At 38.0% G+C, this 25,957-nt stretch overlaps 2 protein-coding genes across 4 annotated transcripts; one reads left to right on the top strand and one right to left on the bottom strand.

The window, feature by feature from the left end:
- Nucleotides 1-1,026: 1,026 nt before the first annotated feature.
- CENPN (centromere protein N) lies at nt 1,027-10,254 on the bottom strand. Of its 3 annotated transcripts, none has more exons than XM_071440731.1 (11): nt 9,969-10,254; nt 8,711-8,900; nt 7,518-7,563; nt 6,903-6,959; nt 6,396-6,472; nt 5,185-5,361; nt 4,397-4,498; nt 3,776-3,833; nt 3,267-3,379; nt 2,516-2,639; nt 1,027-2,196 (listed from the first exon to the last, which is right to left on the bottom strand). In XM_071440731.1, the coding sequence occupies exons 2-11, from the start codon at nt 8,879-8,881 to the stop codon at nt 2,081-2,083; spliced, it is 1,041 nt and encodes a 346-aa protein (XP_071296832.1). In that variant the 5' UTR covers nt 8,882-8,900; nt 9,969-10,254; the 3' UTR covers nt 1,027-2,080. The 3 variants fall into 3 exon arrangements, with proteins under 3 accessions (XP_071296832.1, XP_071296831.1, XP_071296833.1); XM_071440730.1 differs by lacking the exon at nt 9,969-10,254 and adding an exon at nt 9,471-9,609; XM_071440732.1 differs by lacking the exon at nt 9,969-10,254 and adding an exon at nt 9,475-9,609.
- On the top strand, nt 9,689-24,344 carry CMC2 (C-X9-C motif containing 2). Its single transcript, XM_071440733.1, has 4 exons — nt 9,689-9,794; nt 15,891-16,027; nt 20,122-20,193; nt 22,104-24,344. The coding sequence occupies exons 2-4, from the start codon at nt 15,947-15,949 to the stop codon at nt 22,176-22,178; spliced, it is 228 nt and encodes a 75-aa protein (XP_071296834.1). The 5' UTR covers nt 9,689-9,794; nt 15,891-15,946; the 3' UTR covers nt 22,179-24,344.
- The last annotated feature ends 1,613 nt before the right edge of the window (nt 24,345-25,957 follow it).

The following is a 25,957-nucleotide window of genomic DNA, read 5'->3' as shown; positions in this document are numbered from 1 at the left end:
CAGTCACACGGTGGGACTGTTGGGGTGTCCTGTCAGGGCCAGGAGCTGGACTTGAGAAGCCTCGTCGGTTCCTTTCCAACTCAGCATATTCTATGATTTCCGTATATTGGAATCACCAACACAACACACAGAGGTTTTTCTCCTATAGCTGGTCAAGTTAAGGGTAAAGATGCACACCAGTCTTTGGGTAAGAGCTATACCATAGGTGTAGCCCCAGGATGTGTGTTCCTCCTGCAGCCCCTGTGCCCTCAGCTGCAGGCATTCTGCTGCTTGGGGTTAGCACAGAATAGTTTGGGTTGAAAGGGACCTTTAATCATCATCTAGTCCGACCCCAAACTTCCAAACTGCTGGAAGAGACCAACTGGAATGGGGAAGACAAGATTGGTCTCCACGTTCCCCTTTCTCCTCACCTCCTCCATGGAGACACCTGGTCAGCAAGAAGGAACCCCAGAGCTGCAAATGTTTCCTGACAAATTAATAAATACACACCTCCTTGCCTGGAAATGCTGTGTAGTTCCTGGAATATCCCGGCTTACAGGAAGTTAGAGATACAACATCTTTGAAAATCAGAGATACTGAAAAGGGGATGGAGGCTGCCTTTCCCAGAAACAGGAGGCAGGAGGCCAGGTACTCACAGTGTTCTAGAGCACTTGGGAACTTTACCTGTATGGTAAATCACTACCCTCTCAGGCATTTAGGTTATTTGGGAGAGCATTATGAAGAACAAGTGGCACAGAGTGAAATATATGCTGGAATCTTAATGGATCTGAATCCTGGAGGTATGGTGGAATATGTTAAGAGCCAGCTCTTAATGTCTATCACACCAAACTTGGAATTCTTCCACAATCCTAACATTATGTTAAGTACTTTGTCAAATCAACATTTAAATCACACAGGTGGAATTCCCAAAATCCATACCACTAGCAGATAGTCCTAAACCTATTTTCATGTGTGAGTTATAGAGATGCTGAAAACCAAACCAAAAATCTGTATATAAGTAATGTTTTCAAGTCAGGCCAAACAAACTTTCATGAGATGACTTAATTTACACATTTATTTACAGTCTAAAACAAAAAACATGCCCATACCACCTCTGGAAATATGGCTGCTTCTGTACACTGAGATATTGAAAGTATATGGGAATTCTACATTCACCAAGTACACACAAAACAATTCAGATAACAGAATTAAAAGTAAAAACTTGTACATTTTAAATGAATCTCCAGATCAAATCAATCTCAAAAAACAAAGCAGGAAATATCTCTATAATTGCCAATGTTTAGCAGCTCTAAAGAATTTCATTGCAAAGCTGTTTGCATTAGTGACTGTTGCCATCTCAATTCCATGAACTTTGTTCCCAAGCAAAAATCCAGTGGCAGTGGGCAAGGATTTGAGAAGGATCAACCACTGAGATATTCTAAAAGATGTAACTTCCTCAAAAGAAAATATTGCCTCTTCCATTGTATTCTTCTGAGACAAAATTTTCTAAGACATTAATAGCAACAGGCAGATTTTCTTAGTGGCTGTTGCCCTTGGTGAGAAAGACTTTGGAAGCTGAATTAATGAATCCCTCCTAAAGCTGGATGGAAGCTTCATTCCCAAAGTCCATTCTCCCCCATGCCCTGAAATAGTCTTAGAATACAATTTTTCTACTTAGATAAAAACATGCCTGAGCTGCAGGCAGGGAGCCCCAGCCATCTGAAAGGGACTGTTCCCATGTCACAAACAGGGCAGGTGCTCTGTCCAAAATATGAAAGGCCACCTGGAATATTGTAGCCATCTACAGCTATTATTGTGTCTTTATTAACTTCACAAATACTATTAAAATACAGTTAAGAGCAGTCATCACATGTAAATTTAAAATAACTATCATCTCTGTTTAAACTTTGCAACTAGCTTTTATTAGTTAAGGCTAACTTCTGTTAAAGACAGCTGTGGAAAAATAATTCAAGCAGAGCCATAATATGGAAAAAACTTTAGGGTATTAAGAAAGAATAACTTATTTTTTAAAACCTTATGATGATTTAGATTAATTCCAGTGATAAATGAGTTGCATATTTCTCTATTAATCAATTTTAAATTAAGGGCTTACAAAACTTTCTGGATATAAACCTTTTTTTTCTCTAATTTTAAAATAATTCCTAGCTTTATGTGGTATGCATGTAAGGAGTGGTGAGAGTGGTGCATCAGCCATACCTGGGGAGAGAGAGAGACACAGATAATTGCAGCTGTACTCAACCACTACTTACCTTTAATAACTGTTAATAAAACTCAAACACAAAACAAAACCACTAAAACTAAAACCACAGCTTGAGTATCCATATACAAACCAGTAATTATAAGAATAAATTGTTTAGAGATAAGTTTTTAAAGTGGTAACATTTTTATTCTACGTTTCTCTTTCTAAACCAACTCTGAAGTTGCTCCCTTATGTGAGATACAAGCAGAATGGAAAATGACAAAAATATTTAAAACTCTGGAATTTCCATCCATTTTACAGAGTTGGAACACTTACCTGCTGGTGCCAAGAATTTCAGTGATTCTAAAAGATGTGGACTAGAAAACTTGACCAAACATCTGAATGGCTCTTTTTTATCCAAAACATCCATTTTAGGATCACTTTTAAACATCGTCTCAAGCTGTTAACACAAAATTTAACCAGTGAGTACAAGCAATAAATATATTTATATGTTATTACATATTACATTTGAACATTTAATAAGGCTGTTTCTAATTTGTAATGATAACATGATTCCAGCTGGAGGAATGTTGTAGTAAAATCTGAGGGTGCCACCATGTGGCAGAGTTTTCTGAAAGCAAGAAGCAGCTTGTTCAGCAATACTGTAAAACATTAAGTATTTCTTAGAATTTTCAGTTTATTTGTTCATGCAATAAAACCTGTGCATCATTGAGGAGTCAATTATGGTGTCATACATAGCATAAGTTTTTTATGTACTTAAAATAACCCTTATTTCTCATGCTCCAACACATTGCTGGTCTAAGTCTACTTTTGTTACAAAAACAGGGCAAAGTGCTGAGTTCACAGGGCTGAAAGACTGAAACACGATCTAAAACTCTGATCAAATTTCAACCTGTTTCTTACAGAAACTTTTAACTGATTTATTTTAAAATGTCCTCCCTAAATTTTAAAAAACTCCGTAGTAAAAAGTAAAAAACTCCATAGTATTTCTTAAGTTTGAAATTTAATCTAACTACTGCTACATTAAAATTAGAAAACCCCAAATCAAACTGGTTGCTTTTCCTACCCTGTATTGTGCAAATTCCAGTTTTGGTTGGGGACCACTACCAAAAACTTCCTGGTTCAGTCTGTGGATTCTTTCTTTCTCACTTCTGTTTTCTTCAACTATCCTTATATCTGCTGCAGGGGAAGAGAGTAGGGAAAAGAAAGCAGAAAGACAATGTTGTCAGCTGCTGCAATCCTGTTTTTCTGATCAGATTATTCCAATGAAAATTTGTAAATAATAGTTTTAATGAATTCATTGCACTCTTTTTTTGGATAAGGTAGCTGCCTCTATCATTTATATTTTCAGTTCTTACCAAGAGAAAAACACAAACTAATGTGAGATACTGGGCATTGAGTGGATTTGGTTTCCATGTCCAGTACCACTCATGGGAAATACTGACCTCTCCCAGTGCCAGCCAGTATAAAGGCACCAGGGATGGATAACATAATGGACATTTCCTTTTATCAATCTCATTTCACAAGCTAGCAGGAATGACATTTAAACTGCCTTTACATTTCAGTTATACATACCATTTTCTGGTTCTATGTTCCCTCCTTGCAGAGGTTTTGGAGGGCAAGTTTGGAAGTTCTAAATAGAGAGAGAGAGAGGAAAAATTATTATTATCATTATTATTATTTTAGAACCTCTAGCTGAAAAGAACTTTAATATATTTCCTTTTATTTCTCATTCTGGAAGCATGATCTTCCAAATTTTGACCATTACTAGAAGTCTGGAAGCCAACCTAATTTTGAAAAAAAAAGCCTGTCTTAGGATATTTGTGAACATTTCCCTATTTACAAGTTTTGCATGGATGAGCAGACTAAGCACCCATTCCAACAGCCTTCAATTCATGGCTCTAGGAAGCCTAATGAAAGGATGCTAAAAAAGCTTAGGACTGAATTGTTCATGTAATTTTTAATCTGAGTTTAGCCATCAGGAATTACAATAATAAAGAGTATATGGGATACCAAATAATTACATCCCCACTGCAATGTTACCTTCATGAAAGGCTGTCCACCTCAGTAGTTCAATATTATTTTAACTTGATGGTCTCTTGGAAAAGGTGAATTTTCCCCCTTGCTAAGGGGTGAGAACTAGGCCTGAAACAAAAAGCAAGACTTATCTTAGGATTTACTTGTGAAGTGGCTCACCTGGCTATATCTTTTAAACACAATATCTTTAAGGGAGTTTAAAGAATGACTTCGAAGCTCCATGTCACGGATGTCATGGTAATTGGAAGCAACAATCAGGGCCTTTAAATAAAAATTAAAATTGTTTTAACATCAGACTTCATCATCACTGTGTTTATAATATGTAAAAAACATATAGCATCTCTAGACATTGTGATGCTTTTGTTCCAAGGTAAGCAACTGCCCTTTAACAAGGATTTTCATATCTGAAAAACATTGCAGAGATTGTTACACAGCTGAGGTTAATATTTAAAAGCATTCACAGCACTAACAAGCTAAGTCCCATAGTCTTATCAGTTGAAAAATAAACAAACAGAATCATATTTGAATTACTACTACAGAAATTTGAGGAAATTTCTAAATAGAGGAAAAAATACTACCAAAGCTGATCATCACAAGTACACAGAAATGATTCCCTGATGAGCTCATATGCTTAGTTCTTGAAGTTAACAGTGTTGATCTAATATTCTTCCACTTCTGTGAGACAATTTAATGGAATACTGCCCAAGAGTTAGTTAAGAAATTAAATTCAGGAGCAGTAAGAATCCCAACAAACTGAATTTATTCACAATGCACCAATCCAACGATTTGGATTTTGCGTCATTTTTATCATGAGCTAAGGAGAAAAAAAAAATGGAGTTTAGCAAATTCTGTTAAGTGAGGTGTCTTTACCAATCCTCTTAAAAGCTAACCCAATTATAGCTCTACATGACTGTGGGGAAGCCAGCCTGAGCAGTTTTAATCTGTACCTGACACAGCAGAGGCAAGGTGCTCTTCAGCACTGAGGAAGAAATGAAGACATAGGGGGTCTGTGAATGGTACACAACATAGCTGGGCTTGTACTGGTTTGGTTTCTTGTGTGGTGTTCCCCAGGCAACTCGGATCCAGATTGCATTGTCCTCATACTCCTTAAAGGTGATGGTGACCTGACAGAAATAGGAAAGTTTTGATTTACCAACACATTTGGGTATCCATAAACATCTTCTTATCTCTTAACACCTCTGTTCACAAGAGCCAAGTATAATTTAGTACCACTGCTTGAATAAGAAAAACACTAAATGGCATAAGGATTGTATTTAAATAAAATTTCCACAGAAAAACAACCTCACAAATGGGATAAAAAGAAGAATTACCTTTCAAATTCTAATATTGTTTTTCTTCCTGTCAATATACATTTTTTTCTGAAGGTTGAAAATAGAAAATTGCTTGTTACAAAAGCACTGATCTCTCTTTTGGGAAAACAACACAAAGATGTCTGTTTAGAAGGAGGGCTAGTGGCAATAATTCCAATACATCAATTTTTGGAGAAACTAAACTTTTGATCAACTTGTCATTTTAGACCTGAATTTAAGATTTAACACTGCTCAAGAATACACAATCAAAAGTCTAAACATTCCCTTTTCTATTCTTGTTGATTTGCTCCTTGTTTACTTCTTTTTACCTTGACTCAAGTAGGTTGACTTAAAAAAAAAACCTGAACAACAAAACCCCCCAAATATTGCAAAACTTTACTCTAAGAGTGATGTGAACTGCAGCTGATTGGCTGTGAGTGTGATTTGGATTTGTTGCCTCTCCTGTTGTGAGTGGGAGCCCACTGGGTGTCATGGAGTGGCAAAGGTGATCAGCCAGAGGCATTTTCTATTCCCTTGCCAAATGAAGCTGGTGAGCTGAAGCAACTAAAGGCTCCTGCAAACTGGGCAAAGATTTGATAAAAACCACCAACATGCTGCCCTTCTTGAAGCTAGTCACATTTTAACACAAACCTGCATTTTCTTTCCTTCCAGCACAATTGTGAAGTCGCTAAATCAGATATGCAATACATTTTTCCTATTTCACATGCAGTTCCTATCATTCCTAAATGAATAATTCCATTTAATTCTTGACTCAAACTGTGAGGAACAGTTATAAAAACAACATATTGACCCCAGAGCCATGAAGCAAATTTAGAATGGATTCTTACATTTTTCAAGGCTGACCGAAGTCTTCTTTTAAACTTTTTTTTGAAATCTGTTATATCAAAATATTCCAATTCTTCTCCTGTTACATGAGACAAAAAAACCCAACCAGAAATAAGATTTGTGTTTACAAGTAGTTTACAGATGTTTTTAGTTTTGCTGAAACAAAATTAAGCAGGAAAAAATAAAGTTGCGTAACCTTAAACAAAAAGCTGTATTTTAATTCTGACTCATATTATTGTTATGCAGAGAAAAGATTAATATTTAAATAGTAATTTCTAATGTATAATAATTGCTTGAGAAGTTAATGGAAAGTATTCTAAAAACATTAAATGTAATCTCCATTGAAAAATACATACTAGGCTGCAGTAAAATATTAAAAATCTCTCTACAGAAAAAATCCAAATGAAGCTACATGAAAATGTAGGACAGTGGTTAAAATGTAGGATATGAGGCAGCACAGCACTAAGTTGCTGAGAATTGTGGGATTACAGCAAGGAAAGACATTTTACCTGATTTTTTCATCTGGTAAACACTCCACATTCTTTTGTTTTGGTAGATGTGGTTGTCTAGGAAAAATAGGAATTGCTCAATAACATAATGTATTATCAAACAGGAATTAAAGGAACAAAGAATTTTACAATACTTTTATAGACAGGTTACTTTAAAAATATGACTTCTGATAATGCAATATAATGTATTAACATTCTTAAACTACCACTCATAGCAATCATAAAAGCAAAATAGATTTTTGTTAATTAAAGAGATGTAAAGTTCTTTTCTAATTTGTTGAGTGGTTAATAAAGGGCATCCCTGGGGTTCAATGTTTAAGGGAGATTTTACCTAAACTGCTCAAGGTAAGACATGTAGACTGTTAGAAAAAAACCTTGAGATTTAAACTGTTGTCTAAACAAGTTGTGAATTGATATTGGAGTTGGAGTTATAGACTTTTGTTGATCTTGAGCTTTTTGTAAAAGAGGCCACATCCAATAAGATTCATCTAAAATGTGATGTGATGTGCTTACCTCAAATGCATCTGCACCCCACAAGGGTCATCTCTGTGTAATTAAGGGTATTACCAACTTACTCAGAAAAAAAAATGTAATTTTAATTCACTTTTTACTTACAAATTATGTCTAGAACTGCTGCTTGCTTTATGTCTGCAGAATTTTCCTAGAAAGAACAAGAGTGCATGATGAACTACAGGTCCAGAAAGCCAGATCACACTGTTTATCAAGTGAAAAACAATCTCAGTATTGGTAGTTTAAAGGACATTGCACTGAAGCCCACAGCACACACACTCCCTTCAAAGGCACCACACCTGGTCCCAAATTGTGAGAAATCAATAATGAAAGCTATTTCAGCAAGGTTTAACTGTTCCTCTCCAGAGGCAGCAAGAGGAATGTAATCCTTTCAGTGTGATGAACAAGCAATTAGAAAGAAAATTAATGGATATTTATGACAATGCAACAGTGACTGGTAGGAAAACTGTCAGGAGTTTTAACCTACTAAAAGTGTCAGGAGTTTTAACCTACTGGCTATTGATTATTTATGCTCTACAGCATGAAAGGATTTTTAAGAAACTGCATGACACAATTTGTCACAGATACAAGTATTTCAGAAAAAAATGCTATTTTAAAATATGGCATTTGCCATTTTATGAGAATAACTTAAGAGTATTTTTCCTCTTATTTGATCTACACTCCAAGTAAGCAATTTTTGAGTATGAAATTCAAGGGAATCATACCAAAAGCTAGAGAACTCAAGATGTAGCAGTAATAACTGCATTTATCTGGGTTATGATATTAAAGACTTCTGGTACACTAAAATCAGAGTTAGATCATATAATTTTTTTGCTTACAGCATGCTGCATGGAAGTAATTCTGGCCAAGGAAAGTTAAAAAAAATTAAAAGTCTAAAAGATATAAACTAGTGCTACCATTACTCATACTAAATAGCTTTAAATCAGGACTTTGTGATGAGTCTAAATCTCAATCAATGCCTTTATTTTACAATTTAGAAAAACACCCGCTTTTTAAAGGTTTAACATTTTATCTACCATATGTAGATAATTTTATCTACCATATGTAACTTAGAGCTAAAACCATGTATTTGCATACTTAGTATAGGGCTGTTCTACACTCCTATAGATCAGACAAAACCAATGGTGTTACAAGCTCAGCTTTACATTTTCCAAACTACAAAGTTCCATTTGAGGCTGTGTTGTGGCAAAAGATTAATGTTTCAGTTTCTTTTCATGATGCTTCTCATGCATCCTATATGTCAATGACATTTTTTGAAGGAGAGCATTTAGCTTTACCTCACAGAGTTGAACAACTTCTTGAGAAATGTTGTCCTTTATCTGGTGGAAATTCAGAGTCTGCAGCTGTGCCTCAGAGAGAAAGCCCCATTTCTGCAGCATCATCTTGATTTCATCCCTTGGGATTTTTAGCACAGTTCTTCGGATGTATTCAGCCACAGTTTCATCCATGATGGAACCACCTGGAAAGCTGAAAGGTTAAAGAAAGTAAGACCAAGCCACAGGCAGGCTCAGGGAACTTGCTGCCTTCAAAGTTGTAGAGAGCTGCACCTTGGCTCAACTGGCTGACATTGATGGCAGTCCTAAGGGCATCATACTACAGACTTAGGCAGTGGCAAGTTAAAATACATACAATAACTTACACAGACACTGAGCTATAAAATATCCTGAGTTGGAAAGGATGCAGAAGGATCGAAGTCTAACTCCCAGCCCTGTGCAGGACACCCCAGGAATTCCACCAGGAGCCCAAGCGGTTCGTCCAAACACTTCTTGAGCTGTCAAGTTTGGCGCTGTGACCACTGCCCTGGGGAGCCTGTGCCAGTGCCACCTCCCCACTGGATGAAAAACCTTTTCCTGATATCCAGTCTAAACCTCTGAGACAGCTTCATGTCATTCCTGTCACTGGTGGTCAGAGATCACTGCCTGCCCCTCTCCTCCCCTCAGGAGAAAGTCGGTACATTGCCGTGAGTTCCCCCCTCAGTCTCCCGCTCTTCAAGCTGAACAAACCAAGTCTCGTCACGCGCTTAGAAGTCTCCCTTACCGACCGAGGCCTGGTGCGAGCAGAGGGCTGTTGCTGCTGCTGTCTGTCCGGTCCGATGAGTGTCCGGGGCCCTCGGACAGCGGCCACGGGCGCGCAGAGCCCGTAACCGACCGAGCGGACCGGATCTGCCCCGGCCCGGCCGCCTCACGCCGCTCCCGCGCCCACCTTTCGAACCGACCAATCAGACCCCGCGCCGTGCCCCGTCCATCCAATCACAGGGCTCCCCGCCCGCAGCCCCGCCCCGCTGCGGCGCCGGCGCGCTCTGCGCTCGGAGGCGGCTTCCGGCCGGGGCCGGCCGATTCTCTGCGTCCGCCCCGCACTGGGGTGAGTGAGGGGCGGCCTTGGGCAGGGCCAGCGGGAAAGGGAAAAATCCAGGCAAAAGAGGGTGTAAAGGGAAACCCTCCCCCCTCCTGCCGTATTCTGTTCCAACCGCCTGGCTTTGGTGGGGGGGCCGTGCTGAGCCGAGTTCGGGTCCGCCTTCCGGGACCCTCCGCTCACCGCGTAACGTCCTCCAGAGCTCTCGGAGGGCTTTGGAAGGGCAGCTCTGAGGGCGATCTGGGGTCTTTCCGCTGTGGCTGCCGTAAACTGCTTCTCCTCTGTCTGTCTGTCTGTGTGTGTCTGTGTGTCCCGTCGCTTCCTTGAGGCCTCCCGGGAGCAGTGAGGAGCTGCGGAGCTGCTTCCGTGGGCCCCCCTGCATTAAGGTGGTTACAGCAGCTGCCAGCCCCTCGCAGCCCATGGCAGAAGCCGAGCACTGTTTACTTTCTGCGAGTGCTGCCTGCCTTTGGTCACGGGATCGGTTTGCTAGAGGGGTCAGAGCCTGTCATTTCCGACATGGAAATGGATCCTCTTGCTCCCTTTCTCTCTGAAGGGGAAAAGCTGTTTTACAGTAAGCTGCAAGATTTTGACAGATTCATAGAATTCTTCTTTGGGAAATTAATAAAATGGAGATGAGATGGAATGAAGCTTGGTCTGGTGGATGCAGCTGAGGTATGAGAGCAGCTGGCAAAACCGGAATTTGGTGACAGCACCTTGTCCTTATGTAATTGTAGAGTGAGTTGGGTTGGAAGGGACCTCAAAGATGATCTTGTTCCAACCCCCTGCCACAGGCAGGGACACCTTCCACTGGACAGTGCTTTGTTTTATGCTGTCTGGATCTCGTCATTCTTAACTGCATATTCTGCAATAATTTGTGCCAAAACTCTGCTGATGTTTCTTGCATGAATACGACCTTAAATAATTGCCAGGAAGTGAAAATAACTTCTTGTGCTTTACTCAATCACCTATTCAACCTTAAATAAAATTGTAGAAATTAGTATTCAAGTTGGTGTTCCACCTGCTCTGTTCCTTAGGATTAACACCTTCTTAATTTATTTTGCTAAGTATGAAATCAGGTATGGTGTAGTTTCATCAGGTACTAAAAGTAGGTGAGTTCATTCTGCTGCTGTGAGGGAGGTTGAATTGTGGGCAGAAAACAGTCATGTAAAAATAAAATCAATATGAATCTTATTTATCAGCATTAAAAAATATTATTCTTTAGGTTCAGGGAAAGTAAATGCATTCTACATAATTAAAAAGATCTCAAAGTAGACATAACTGGCCCCTTTTCTGTTTCCTTTCTAGTCTTCATAGATATGTTTGTAAATTATTTTCCCTCATTTTAATAAGTAATGTTGAAAAACCAGTGCGTGGTTTTAGAGACTGAAATTCAAGAGGTCATGAGTAACTTCTGTAAGATTTAGCTAAGCTTGGTTTATTAAAGTGGATTTTTAAATTTCTTGAAGATGCTGGAAAGTTTGGGGTCATTCTCAATGTGCCTAATCATAACCTAAAGGACAGCAGCATAGAGTGACACTTGAATATCCTGGTCTGGAGGATGTTAATGGTATTACTGAAAGGTAGAAACAAAGTGCTGAGTTTTGAGTTCCCTTGGGTTTTGAAATGGTGTGTGTCAACTGTGATTTCTCATTTCACTGATCTCTGAGTATTCAGAGCTTTTGTCAAAATTCTCTGTGTAGGAATGCAAGATTTCTGCTGAAGTGTCACCGATGATACCTTGATGTAAACACCAGCCTGTTAGTTGCGGAGCTGAATTTTTTATGCTAAAAATCTTAGAGAAAACATGATTTGAGTAAACAAAAATCGTTGAGATTGTAAATATTTTTTTCCAAACAGAATAATACTGCGTAACCGAGAACGCGAAACTCCAAATGGTTTGTATTAATCAAGTTAGACATGAGATTAACCGCAGAAAGAAATGCTAAACGTGGAGAGTGGAGTGGAGGGTTTGTTCCCGTCCCTGCTGTGCTTTGCACGCTGCTGCTGCCGCCCTGTGGGCGTTGTTGGAGCGCTGGCTGCAAATGTTTGTGTTCTGCGTTCCTGGTCAAGAGCATCGTTAGCAACGTAGGTGCTCAGGCGTCATTTTTCATCATCAGGGTTGCTAAACAAGGATTTGCATTTTGCTTTAAGGGGTCGTTTTTCTGAAGAGTGTGAGAATTTATGTGGTTTGGGTTTTTTTTTACCGATGATCTTAGAAAGTTGAAAAAAATGTGATTTGTGTTCTTTTCAAATGGAAAAATAGTAAAAGTTGGTTTAAAAAATAGTCTTCTAACATGTTTTAATTAAATATACAAAAAGCATCTTATTGAAACAATTGCCTAGATCTAAACCTTCCCTTCACTGTTGCCCCTCAAGCATGGAAAGATTCAGCACTGGGCTGAGCAGCAAAACTAAAGGAACCTAATTCAGTTTTCCTGCTGCATCAGGGAACTGGTCAGTTCATATTTATGGGAGTTTCTGAGAAAAGAAAGGAACTTCCCTGGATTCCTGACATGCTGACCTCATAGTTGATTTTGGGAAGAAGTGGGAATGTACTGAACCCTTTATTTCTCCACACAGGAAGTGTGAGGAAGTCAGGAGGAGAAATTGGCATGTGGAGAGAAATGAGCATTTTATCCTAAATTTTGGTGTCAAACATGAAATGCCCACAGTGTTTTTCCCTCCTTTTTTGGGTCAGCCTTTGGTTTCTGCCTCCTTCCTGGGTGTCTGCAGTTTTATTTGAATTCTGTAGTACATGTAGGTTCCTTTTGCAATTAATAGGAAATATTTAATGTATTGAACACATGTATAGATCAATTTTCAGATTAGGGATGATTATGACATCTCGATAATTTATTGTTGATTGCTTTTAGAAAATATGAGATGCTCAGTCTCCCAAGATTGCTTACAAGGAATGATCTCATTATTTTTCTAAACAGAAATTCTAGTATTGGAAGTTCAGTATCATTATCAGAGAATTTTCAGCTTTAGGCTTTTGAAAAAATCTGGTTTATGATGGAAACAATACAGGTAGAATATCCTATATTTTCTCTACTTAAGGAGAAACCAGGCAGGATATGATACTGGAATGAAACAATTTCTTAATTATTTTTTTCCCAGGAGAATAATAAAGATCTAGAAACTGGTTTAGGAAGTTGAAAGATTAATTATCTTCATCCATGTCTTCTATGTTCAGAGACTAATAGTTTAAGGAAATGTTTATTTTTAAAGTATTTCAACCAAATTATTGAGATACCTATGTAATGTAAGTTTTATCAAGAAGTAAAAAATTGCACTGAATCTCTTATCAAACATATTAAAGGGCAGAACATTTCTGTGCAAAACAGTGAACTATATCAGTGCCATTATGTAAAGAGATAATTTCTTTACTTCTTTCCAAATAGTCACTTCAGATATTAAGATTTGCTTAGCATTTTGCAGTTCTAAAGCAATTCCTGTGTTTTCTAAATATTGTTCTTTTACTTCACTTCCAGTATTTCTTCTACAGAAATTGTGTGTTTACCTTGGCATTCTTTACCCCACATTTCTGTTAGTAGTTTCCTCAGAGCAATTTATATTGCTTATTCACGATTTTTTCCTGTGATGTTTTTGTTCTGTTTTGTTTTCCCAGTATTCTTTTATGTATCAATTCCCTTTGAGTTACCTTTATAAAATTCTGTCAATTTGGAGTTAGATTCTGCTAAGATGGCACCTTGCAATTCTTATTTTTCATTAGAATGTTACTAAAAAGAAACTAAGGAAACCAATGTTCTTTCTTCACACAAATTGTTGTTTCTCTTGAAAATCTTTTGTTTGTCAGAGTCATTCCCCTCCAGCAAAAAGATTTCAGCCTTCCCTGCTCATTTATAGACCACTGTCTAATCTGACATTTCTGAACATCAGTTTAATATTGAGCACTGGGAACACTGCTCTGACCTAACTTCAGAAGTGCTTAAAGCCTCCAGGGAAGCTCAGAAAGATGTTTTGTTACTTAGTCCAGCACATCCTGCAAGAACTGAGTGCTAGAACTTGAAACATTCTAATATGGGATGTTATTTGAAAATTTCAGGAGTACTGGTCTGTGAACTGGTTTAGACCTTTGTTTTGTGGCATCTGTTCCACGAGAGGGGCCATTGGAAAATCCCTTGGAGTTCTAAGAAGGCTTTTCACTAAAATAGTCCACCAGCACCTCTGGTGGTGGCACTGGTGGCTTTCATCCACTGCCTGAGGATACTTTTGCCAACAATGGCAGTGATTACTGTTCTTGGTTTAGAAATAATGACTCTTCCCCTGAAATGCTCCATTTGACTTGCTGGCCTGTGTTGATGTGCATTCCCAGTTTCATTAGGACACTGCTTTGGCTTTCTCCTGACACTGCCAGCTCAGATGACAGTTTTAGGAGGCACGGGCAGAGCTGAATGATGAAGAGCTTTAATAATCATCTGGGTTCCCACATGTTAAAGTAACACACAGCCATTGAGCTGGTCACCCTCTCAGGGGAATGATAACTCCAGAGCTATCCAAAAACCTCTACTGATAAATTTAAAACATAGTGACTGCGTGTTGAATGCTATCAAAAGCTGGTGGCAATAACACAGAAGGGTTCTAAATCACTTTGCTGTTACAGTCGTGCTCCTGCTGTCCTATTTCTAAAGGTTCATTTGTTAATTTGTTGGAAAGAATGCTTAAGCAACTTGTACAGTTTCCAACAACTTCTGTGCTAAGAGTAAGTGTAGTGTAATGTTAGACTTCCAGATAGCATGGGGAAGGTTTTTGGAAGAAATCACTACAACACTATGTGGAACATATTCTCATGGTTCTCAAGTGGCTTTTAAATGTTTGGATTTTTAAAATTCAGTTTGCTTGTGGGAATCTAACTCTTGTTAAGCTGAACACATAATGGGAAGTACTGAATATATGAGTGTACATATATATATTTTAAGCTGAACATATTCCTTGAGCATTCTAGGAATAGCAGTGGAGATTAGAACTGTCAGCCCTGCAGCTGAATTTTGGGATTTTGCAATAGCAAAATCTGACCATTGGCTACTTGTATTTGTCCAGTCTGTCTAGCAGGAGTGTTAAGACAGTGCTGGCTGCTTACTGCAAGTGGTAGTGGTGTTTGTCTGGTGTATTGCAGCTGGAAAGGTGATCCCTTTGGGAGAAGGGGAAATGACAAAATACTTAGCAAACAAACAAACATCTCTCCAAGTCAGTGGCAGTATGGGCCATAAAAATAAAATTTTACCAAGATGAGCCCATTTGTCCTGGTATGAACTGGACTTTTCTCCTCCCCTTCATGATGATTTTCCTGAACAAAGATGTCGTCTTCCTTCAGCCACTGTCATATGATGCTTTCAATCCATTTCAACTAAAGAACTTGCTCCCTCCCCACAGAACCCTGCAGGAAAGGGTGTCCCCCTTTAATGTTTCAGGGAGTAAACATGAGGGAAACCTAAATGCTTCCTTCCACTGTGTGATGGAGTGGGGGATTCATGGAGGAGAGCAATCCCATTGCTTTTAAAGGAGCACGGTGAAGAAGCAAGAGGCAACAACATGGAGTTGCAAGAAGGGACATTTCAATTCTTAGTGATTAAAAAACAACATCAATACTGTGTTGATGAAGTGATTAAGTATTGGTTTTTAAAGCATCACCAGTGTCTGGATTAGGATTTTTTTAAAGTGTGTAGATAGCTAAAAAAAGATGCCAGTTCTCAGAGTGCTTTGTGCTTCCTGTTGTAATCTTTGTAAAAGGTAGAAAGAAAATCACATACACTTAACTTTTTAAAGTAAGAAAACAGAAAATTGGAGTAGGAAGGTGAAAACTTAATCTGGAGTTCAAGAAAGATTAATGCTGCTAGAGAGTCCCTGAAAATTAAAATCTTAGTTTTGTGTTTGTGATAGCCAAGATTATAAACTTCTAGCTGACTGTTAACATTTGGGTTGTGTAGAAGATCAGACATGTGCTGAGTTTAATGACTGTAACCATTTAATATAAATTATATGATTAACTGCATTTTGATCTCAAATATTGATAAAATAACAAGTGATAATATCTTAGGTGTTAAATCAGACTTGCTAGTGACTCTATTTTAATGTTGGCAGGTGGAAATTTTCTCAGATTCCTGTCCCTGTGCTACTAAAATCATCCCTAACTAAAGATGCATCCAGACCTGTCTCCTCATCTGCACACTGAAGAGTGTAACCTAATTATCAGTCTGCTCAAGAAGTGTCACAAGGAGGTAAGAAGTGTTGAGCAGAGAAAAGAGTGGGTGGGTTGGGGAAATGAGTGTCAGATAAATTAGTGGTGATATTATATGATCATGGAGAGAAAACCCTCCTCTAGGCAGAACAGCCATGAAATACAGCTGGTGTGTTTTCACTCTCTCATGACTGGATGTAAAATCATGCCAGTGATTTATTTAGGAAATACAACATACCTTAAAGTTTTCTGTGCTACAGCTAAACACTTAGGGACCTGTTTTAAGAACTGGAATAACTTCTGTATCTTTTAGTACTGTGAACCCCTTAAAAACAATAATAAAATCAGCTTCAAATGCCCTCTTTTTGTATGCTCACAACATTTCCATCTTCCAGCTGTCCCTGGGGCAGATGCTTCAGTGTGGTTAGAAGCAGATGTGTTGATGTTGGGGATCCCAGCAGCCACATGCCTGATATTCAGTGCTTGGAGAGCTAATTGGGAATTTCTCCTTGACTTCCATCTTCTTATTAGGCACCCACTCAAGGATGTGAAATGCTACGTTGTCTTCAGGCTTCTCCAGGCTCTTTATTGCTTCAAGATTATGGAGTCCTCATCTCACTTGTTTAAAAGCCTTTTTATAAATTTGCTTTGTCCACATCTCCTAGATGTAGAAGATTTGGCCTCTGCATTGAAAGCTTTCTGCAGCATCCTTGCAATGTTGTTAATCATTTTCCCAGTACATTCTAAATAGATGTTCTGCAGAGATAATCTCACGGTATTAGTGCATAAAAAAGTTAAATTTCGTTGTTTTTACTGAGATAAAAATATGTTTAAATATTCACTATGAGTGTGAAAGCTCTTGATTTACACCAGTACATGCAATCTACAATATTTTCACCTCCATGGTTAGTTGTGACGTTGATACTTTTTTCTAATGCAGTTGGATTCTAAGACAATACAAGGGTTAGCTTTATTGTTTTGAAGAGAATTGTAAATTTTTCTTTTCAAAAGCCATTGCAGGATGAGAAGCAAGGCTGATAATTCACAAAATGTGAGAGAAGACGTTTTATCTGAAAGATGGGTAACAACACTTTTGCAAGATTTTAATATAGCTAAAGTAACATATTAAAAAACATTTTCAGCACCACACTTTGTTATGATTTTTAAATTACAGCAGTGAAGAGAGCAGAGTTTTAATACTAAAATTCATTTGCAGGGAGTATATTGTTCTGGTTTTCTTCAGCAACATGTAATTTGTTTTGTTGGCACTTGGAGTGCAGTATCTTGAAAGATCAGCACACTGCAGTCTGTTGATACCATCTCATAGGAGGCACTTCCCATTCCACTGCTCCTGCACAAAACATCTCCAAGCTTTAAGACTAAAAGTTGAATTGAATGTAGGAATTACGCTTTTCTTCTGAGTTCAGAAATTTTAATTTGCCTAAAAAATGCTTTAGGAAGTTTGAGAGACTGTAGAAACTTTTTTCCTTTCATTTTTAGTTGATTTTTTTTGCAACAACTTTAATGTTATAATGTAGGTAAATGTTCTGTAGCTAGAATTTAGTGAGAAGCCTGCATGTACATTAACTACTGTGGTATCAAAAGGATTGCCAGATGACCCTCAGTTAGGAGAACAGGCAGCATGTAAGCAATATAAAGTGAAACTGTTGTAATTACTTTTTCATAATTGTGAAAACAAATCCAATTAGGAAAGGAAATACATTCAGATTTGTCCTGCATACCTAGGGGGGCTTTCTGTGCTTTGACGAGGAATGCAGCAGTATTGATTTACTGCTTGCAAGTAGTGAATGGTTGGCTGGCTTTTTGTTTGTGTTTTGGGGTTTTATTTTAAATGAATGTGAAGATAGAAATATCATGGACTTGTGTGATGTAGCTTATTAGACTGCCTTGAAACTGGAGCTAAAGGGTGCACTTGAACTCCTTGGCAGCAAGTGATTCAAAGGAATCTGTTGTCAATCTGCCTTATGAAGGCACTGGGAGCAGCAATAATAGTCATGCACAGAATTATATTCTCTTGCTTTTGTTTGAAGTTGATCTTTGCATGAAGAGGAATTACTTTTGTCAGTCTTGTGCTCAGCTGGGAGAGGATGTTTGTGCTGGCAGTTTCAGAACAGAAAGGGTGAGGATGACTTTTTCACACTCAGTGGAAAGGGAGCAATACTTTTTCATTTGAAATTCAATGGGAATTTACTGAAATATTCATTCTAAATTGAACTCACTGAAATCTGAAGTCAGTGATAGTAATGAGTTATTGGTGACTACTTGCTGTTTTCTTAAAATGCCAAAATGTCCTAAGACCCTTAATCTGCAATTTAAATTGCCATTCCTGAGAGGTGAAAAGCATTATTTTTTAATTGGGTGTCCATTTTCAGAACAGTCAATTTGATTTACTTTATCCCTAATCCAGAACCTGCCCTGTATATCAAGTTTTGTATCAAGCAAAGAGAGGTTAATGGGATTCCTATTTGATGTCACTTCTTTTTTTAATAACTCCCCTCTGGTGCCAAGCATGTGCTATAAATAGACGAATTTTTATAGGTAGCAGCTCAAAGAAATGTGTATTGTCTTGCATTTGTATCACTGTAATAGGTGTAATAGCTATTTTTGAGAAACTGATTCTTTGTTCCCCTTATAATCTCAGTCAAGAAGTTGACATTTTAGGAATCTGGCTAAATAAACATAGATTAAACCCACTGTATGCACTAGTCAGAGGGGAGTTAGCTTGAAATGTGAGTGTTCACCTTGAAATTGAACATGCAGGTATGCAAGTAGAATACAAAATTTAATCTGTATTATCTGGAATGAAAATGTTGTAAAAGCAAGATTGGTGTGCAGTAAAGTGACAACTTGTTCCATGCAACTGCTTCAGTCATCTGATGCCCTTTATAAATCACAGAGGTATAAACAAGCTAATTATAGCACTGCTGTAGTAAAGTGTTTGTCATAAACTTTATTAACCCACTCCTACTTCACTTGTGTTCTATTGGATGAGATCTTGTTCATAGTTTGAATCCTTAATGGTGTTCATGGGTGACTTGTATGAATCCATCCAGCTGCTGGTCAGCTGTGGAAATGCACACAGGATTTCCTCTGAAACGTGGAAGGGACTTCATTTGTATCTATTTTGTTCTTCTTGGGTTTTTTTGTTTAAATTCATGAGTTGTTTGTTAAGATTGGCTGAGTTGTCTCCTTTCATTGTGTAGCTACAAATATCTACTAAAAGCCCCCTCCTTCAGGTCTTCTAAATCACTTGGATGCTCTGCTGCCAGGTTGTGCCCTGAGATTCTGTAACATGGCACAAGCATGGCCCTGAAAAGGCAGTCCTTGTACAGCCATGCATTCTGAGAGTGCTTTAATGCCCAGGAAAATGGAATTGCTCTAAGAAATCCTGGCTAAGGACAGACTTTTATGGTGAATACCATCATGTTAGCTGTGGAGAGCCTTCATGAGGACAAGGCCTGCAGTTCTTTAGAAAATAAGGAACACTTAAATGTGCTTCAGGCCCACAATTGAGCTGTGCCCTAAAGATGGTAAATGCATCTTATTTATTAACCTTAAGATTCAGAGAGGTTTTTTTGTACTGGTTCTGATGTTCCAGTCAATTAAGCCTGGTGCCTGCATCTTCTGGACCAGCAGCACATTCTTCATGCAGCTGGGATAATGGAGCAGTGAGTCCTTTGCCTCTCTAGGTCACAAAGAAATATTGAAAACTAATGCAGGGAGGACATTGCCTCTGTATCACAACCTGGAGTTCAGAATAGTTCTTGTTTGTATGTTATTTAAACTAGTGTGAGTGAGAGTTGTGAGACTGACTTCCAGATCAATAAAATGTATGTTCTGCATTTAAACAATAGCTTCAGCTTAGGTGTCCTCCTTTGGTTATGCAAGGTGAGTGCCTTCAACTCTCAGCCAGGCAGGGGTGGCTCAAGTGAACTTCAGGAGTAGCTTGAACTTCTGCCTGCTTGGGAAAAAAGTTACCAAACACCACTTTTCACAAGAAAGGGAGAGGAAAAGACCAGGATATGTTGAAAAATGCAAATGAATTTAAATAAATATAGAGCTTCAGAGGAAGAAACCTTTGAATTGTAATTTTTTTTCTCCTTAACTCATCAGCACAATGTTTTGAAGTTTTTTGGCCACTGCAATGATATTGACCGTGAGATGAGGAAGTGCTTAAAGAAAGAGGTAAGCAATAAATTATAAATATTGTGAGTTAAACGCTTAATAAAAAATGGGAGAGAACTAGAGTTGTTTTTTACCAAGTAGTATCAATCAATGAATGTAAGCATGTTCTGCTGTGGGCACTTGAGACCAAATCCAAACTTTTAAAAATAAATTTGTCAAATAAAATCTGGCATTAACAAATGGCATGGTGTATTTTTGATATACAAAAATAGGCAAACACATTTTAATGAAACAAATACTGCAGATAGGAACTGACACTTCACAGATTGCTTCTGATTTTTTCCTTAATTTTTTTTTAGTAGTGATATTTGCACAGAATTTAATATAAAGCAGTAATGGTCACTTCTGCATAAATAACACTTAAAGCTGAAGTGAGTTACACTGACTGAAACTGCTTAATGAGTTGCTGAGCTAAGCCCTAAATAAAAATATCTGCAGATATGAAGGAATGAAGACAGAGTTTAAGTGGATTAACTGTTTTAATAGGAACATTTTCAGTAGAGTGCTCTTTATATTTATGGTAGTTGTACCTACATGACAGAACATCTAAATGAACGTTTCATGCACCTTTGAAATGTACTTTCTAATTTTTACATACATTTCACCATACTAAAAAGTTTCTTTCCACGTAATCTCATTATTCTTATTTTTTCTTCCACTGAAGCCTTTACATTAAAGGAGTTCTTGATGATTATATTTATCTGCCTTCTTAAAATGTGCTTATATTGATATGCCATTACTAGGAAGCCCCTGAAAGGTTGTTCACCAATATTGAATAGGTAAAGATGTAGTTTTTAAAGATCCATTGTTCTCATTCTACATAAAAACATGGATGGGTTATTGAAAAATTAAATATTGGCAAGGGAAAAAGTTAAGCATTCTGTAAATGTTAAGTAATGTTTTGGGTCATTATTTCAGTTATAGACCAATCAGTATAATGGATGAAAAACTGCAAATCCTTTTCAAAATAAATTTCTTTAGTAGTTTATTACATTATATAAAGAATTGAACATTTGTGGCTTACTTGGGTTTTATTCTTGATACCAATTATTAAAATACTGAACAAATATATGCTCTAACCTAAGGACAAAAATAATTTTCTTCTCATGAAATGCATATCAAATGATGCATTGATTTTTAATTTTTCATTTATTTGAGCCATGAAAATGTTTCCTTTTTGCTTGCCATGAAAGAAAGGCTCTTCAAGATTCTGCTAGTGGAGGGGGGTACTTGAAAGCATGATGATCTTACACATGTGTCTTACCTGTGAAGGCTTTCTCGATTGCATTTTACACTGGACTCCTGCCTCTGTTGTGGTTCTTGTTTAAACCATTAAAAATCCCCATATGCCTTACCCTCATTCAATCCAAATTTGTCTTTGTTCCTTTCATCTTGGTATCCTGCTTTATCTGTGCTTGTAGTTAATGACCAAGATCAAAAATAGACCAAGCCTGTGATGACAAATTAATTTTTCAGAAGGCAGATACACATTAATCAGTATCTTGCAAAAGGAAAAGAGTCTGACCTGTGCTCTAGAATAGCGCCAGTGCAACTTTTTTTTCCTAGTTCATGTGTGAAGTGTAGCTGTGTACGTTAGATCACTGTATAATTAAGTTCCTCCTTAAGATTAACTGAATATTCATTATTAGAATGTTCTAATGCTCTTCAGCTTAATAACCTCAAACTTATAAACCTGTATTTTAATAGAATAAATGTTAATTTCAAAGTACAAATGTTAATTTCACAAAAAAATGAACCTATATCTAGATATTAACAAGAGCTGTATTTCTAACACATCAGCCAAATGTATTGTTTCTGTTCCTGGGTAAAAAATGCTTCTAGAGTTTTAAATTTGACATATGTGTTTAATGATAACAGCTGATCTATTCATTTCCTTCTCTGTCTTCCAGTATGAAGAAAACAGGCGCAGGAACCGGGAGAAGCGACAGAGGATAATAAATGCCCAGAGAGCCGCAGAGAAGTGAGCGCTGCTGGGGCTGGACAGCTGCAGCTCCACAGGGATTTCACTTGTCCAGCCTGTGGTTTTTGAGATGGTGACAAAATAAATGCATCTAATACATATTCATTCTCAGCAAGGCAAACAATGTGAAAAAACATACATCACTCACAACCTAACTTAATTTTCGACCTCTAAAAGAAAACTACGGTGGCAAGTCTTGGTTCTGGCACTTTTATGATTGTTAGTAATGAGGAGTTGGTGTGTGTGAGGTACTGTGTGTTCAGCTGTGTTCCCCACTTTGTACTGAGTGGCATTTATCTCCTTGTGTTTAGCAGTTTCTCTTTCATATCATAGATTTTGTAGGGACTTTTTCATTGTGAAACACTAAATTACTTTTTCCATCACTTTTTGTAGTGTTGTGATAACAGTTCTTAAATGGATTAGGAAAGAGAAATTTTAAACAGATGTGGCTTGAAATTGGGAATTTCCTATCAAGGAATAATTGGAGTTCTAGTATTTTTATTGGAGCTAAAAGGATGAAGCTACTGTCTTCAGCTGAGAAGATTACAAGTCCTCCCTGCCAACCATATGTACAGTGTAGACTGTTGTAAGACAATTTGTTCATCATACCCAAAACAAGCGGCTTTAGAAATTCAGAATGGAACATTTCCAGGCATTTACAAAGCTTCCCCTTGATTTTTGTTGAGTACAATCAATGTGTGCTGAGTGATTTTTGAAGAGGAGTGCTACCAAAAATATAAGCTGAAGTTCTTCCACTTTCTCTGGTACAAAAGTAAAGTCACATTATGACAATTGAGGTTGAAGCAAAGCTGACACTGAAGTGAAGAAAAGTGTAACTTTCTCAGGCAAGTCAATATGCATTGTGTGACCAGGTTGCCTTGTTAGCCTATGAAAGGTGTTTATTTTCCATCAAACTGCTGAAAACCCACAACAAGTCTCAGAATTCAGAAGATTTGATATCAAAACATACACTGGTTTGTCCACTGATGGAGCTGCTTCTCTGTGTGTCTTCTGGATTCGCCTTACTTTTAAATAATGCCTCTGTTCTGCCTAGCAGCAAAAGACTTTTTTAAAATATAAATTTTGTTGAGCCAAATATACAAAGTATCCAGAAAACTTTTGGAAAAAAGGTGCCTATTCTGCAGTGAATTACATGGTTTGATGTAAAAACCATTGTTGATACTCAATCTTGAAATGGTACATGCCCCTATTTTTGGAAGAAAACGGTATTTTGTGAGCTCTTTTGAAGGGTGAATTAGATAGAATAATTTTAGTTATTTTTCAATACCTGGATGGACCCAATTAAATCAGTTAAATTAAACCACAAATGTTTTCAGTCAAAGCTCCAAGCAAAGCTGAAGCAATTGTTTGTGCATCTTGACATGCTGTTTGTTTCTTAGAACAAGTAAATGATGCACTGTTTGAATCAGTATGTGAATGCTTGGAAGTGGTGCAGCCATTATTGGTACTTTTCAGAGTATTTTGAAAGAGTACTTTAAAGTGAACTCCCCTATCTGGCAACTCTGCATCCATGGTACTTCTTCCATTTGAGATGACACAGCCTACTTCAGGCAAGCTCTTAAATAGGATTTGTAGCCTTTAAGTAAATAAATAAATTGAGAATTGTTCTGGAGATTAGGTTGAGAAGCTGATATCTGAGTGCAGAAGCATTGAAGCTTTTGTTTCTTAAATCAGCTTCTGTGAGTCCCAATCTTTCACAAAGCAACAAAATAAGAAACCAAGAGCCACTTAACACAGCTCATTAGTCAGAATCATGTTTGCAAAGATCAATGTGCTTACTGAATGAAAGACCAAATGGCACACAAATTCCTATTGATACTTTTAACTACATTCATTTATAAATCTATTTTACAGATCAGCTTTGTTTACCTAGTGAAAGTGTGATCATGGTCTTCCTTCTGTTTCTCTTTGCTAATTGCCCACTAGTGTGATATGAGAGTGCCCATTGATTCCTGTGGGGTTTGTTCCTTTTGTTTGACAGAGAGTTCATGTTGCTAATTTGATCTTGAAGCTGAAAAAAGCTGGTGTAAAAATACTGATGATTTATCTGACAGAGAAAGGGGTAAGGGTGAAATAGTAAATGTGGGTTTTTTTCTTCTTTCCTAAAGCGAGCTTGGGTGAAATAAACTTTTTCTCTATAGACTTTGAAGACAGTTTATTGCAATGTCATTTGTGTATAGGAGCATTTTGCCCATTGTTCTTTCTGACAGATGGTATTTGAGAGAGAAAAGAAATTTCATGGAATTTGTGTTGAATTGCATGTGAGAAGCTCATGTGTGTTTCATGTTGGAAAGTGAAGAAGGGGGAAACAATGGGGAAATGGCAGCTCTGGCCATAACGGTGAGGATTTTCCATATTGAAGTGCCATAAAAGTCTAGGATACATGGACAGGAGGAGGACAGAGCAAAGGGAATTATAACTGTCCAGCAAAATCCCTCTAGTTTTACCAGAAACACCTGGTAACGCTATTCATAATGTACTTTCTCTTGCTGAAAAACTAAATGACATTCTGTTTTCCTTAATTTAAAAAAAAATTATATTTTAGTAAAAGGAAAAATATTCTGCTGAATAGCAGGAGCATAGTGTAAGAACAGCAGGGTGAGTTCTTGCTCTGGTGTTAATTTCTTTATACAACAGGGCTTGTCTCCTGTTAAGCTGCAGTGCTGAGTGTTAATATATTATGAATGTACCACTTGTCTTTTCCCTGTAAACTTTAGTTAGTAACATCCTCCAGGAATTATGTCCTTTGTTGCTGATACAGGTGATGTGTCGTTCCTAGACCTTGAAGCAAAGCCTTGATTTAGTTGAGCAGACTGTACAATTTGGGAGATGACTAGTCCTGTGAGTTAGCTATTCCCTCTGTTACTGGAAATCACTGTAATGAATATTTCCAATGTGTTATGCACTTTGCTGAAGCTCCACACCTCATGTATAAAGTGCATTCAACAGTCAGGCATTCCTGAATTTGGCACTGCCCATGCTTTAAAAAAAATCATGATGTTCAATACAATTTTTTTTCTGACATAAATGAAAACACACTTCTGTGGAAAACCTAAAAGGGTTTGAACAACGACTGGAAAACTGATACCACATTCTGACAGTTGAGTTAAAAATGAATTACTAATATTACTGCTTAAGCAAAGAAGATTCTCTACCTGGGCAACATAGTGGATTTTAGTGCTGCAAGTTAAGTTACACATTGAGTTTTATTAACATGGATTAGAATGGAGTATCAGCAAATCTTCAAACGCCTTGAAGAGTATGGGTATGTGTGGCTAAGTTACAGGAGCGCTGATACCACCATGTCATCCCCACCACTGAGAGCACAGGCCGTGTTTTGTTTGCATGACATTCGCGGTCTAATTTTTACAAAAACCTTTGATTGGAACTCGTTTGCTTTGATTTGAAACCTTTGCTACCAGCAGCCCGACGCTTGAGTTGTTCGACTTGAAGTAGATGTGATTTCCCCTCCAGCCCCGGCCAGAGGCGGCTGCTCCCCGCGCTGCCCTCACCGCGCTCCGGCCGTGCCGCGATGCCGGCGGTGACTGCGGCTCCGTCCCGGCAGTGCCACTGGGAAACCCTTCCTTACACACTGCCAGGAAGAACATTGGGAATGTTTTGGTGTTTTCCCCGAGGGCTGGCAGAACTGCTCACTGTCAGCCGACAGACACCGGACGTGATCGTGCCCTGAGCGGGGCGGCGACCGGTTCGGAGCTGCACAGGGCGGCCTGCGCTGCCTCCCGGGGCCAGCCGTCAGCGCTT

This window comes from Agelaius tricolor, unplaced genomic scaffold (assembly GCF_023055355.1).
Source record: "Agelaius tricolor isolate 1412-34295 unplaced genomic scaffold, bAgeTri1.0.p SCAF_15, whole genome shotgun sequence".
NCBI classification, from domain to species: Eukaryota; Metazoa; Chordata; class Aves; order Passeriformes; family Icteridae; genus Agelaius; species Agelaius tricolor.
The sequence above is the reverse complement of the archived record's forward strand: the minus strand, read 5'-3'. Positions and strand labels throughout refer to the sequence as shown.

What these genes read in the sequence shown, in the direction of transcription:
- CMC2 (XM_071440733.1), top strand. Translation starts at nt 15,947, where the DNA reads ATGCATCCAGACCTGTCTCCTCATCTGCACACTGAAGAGTGTAACCTA. An exon ending in TCAAGAAGTGTCACAAGGAG is followed by an intron (nt 16,028 to 20,121) that starts GTAAGAAGTGTT and finishes TTAACTCATCAG; the next exon opens with CACAATGTTTTGAAGTTTTT. An exon ending in GGAAGTGCTTAAAGAAAGAG is followed by an intron (nt 20,194 to 22,103) that starts GTAAGCAATAAA and finishes TCTGTCTTCCAG; the next exon opens with TATGAAGAAAACAGGCGCAG.
- CENPN (XM_071440731.1), bottom strand. Translation starts at nt 8,881, where the DNA reads ATGGATGAAACTGTGGCTGAATACATCCGAAGAACTGTGCTAAAAATC. An exon ending in CCTTGCCTCTGCTGTGTCAG is followed by an intron (nt 4,499 to 5,184) that starts GTACAGATTAAA and finishes TTTTATTTAAAG; the next exon opens with GCCCTGATTGTTGCTTCCAA. An exon ending in TGTTTAAAAGATATAGCCAG is followed by an intron (nt 3,834 to 4,396) that starts GTGAGCCACTTC and finishes CTCTCTATTTAG; the next exon opens with AACTTCCAAACTTGCCCTCC.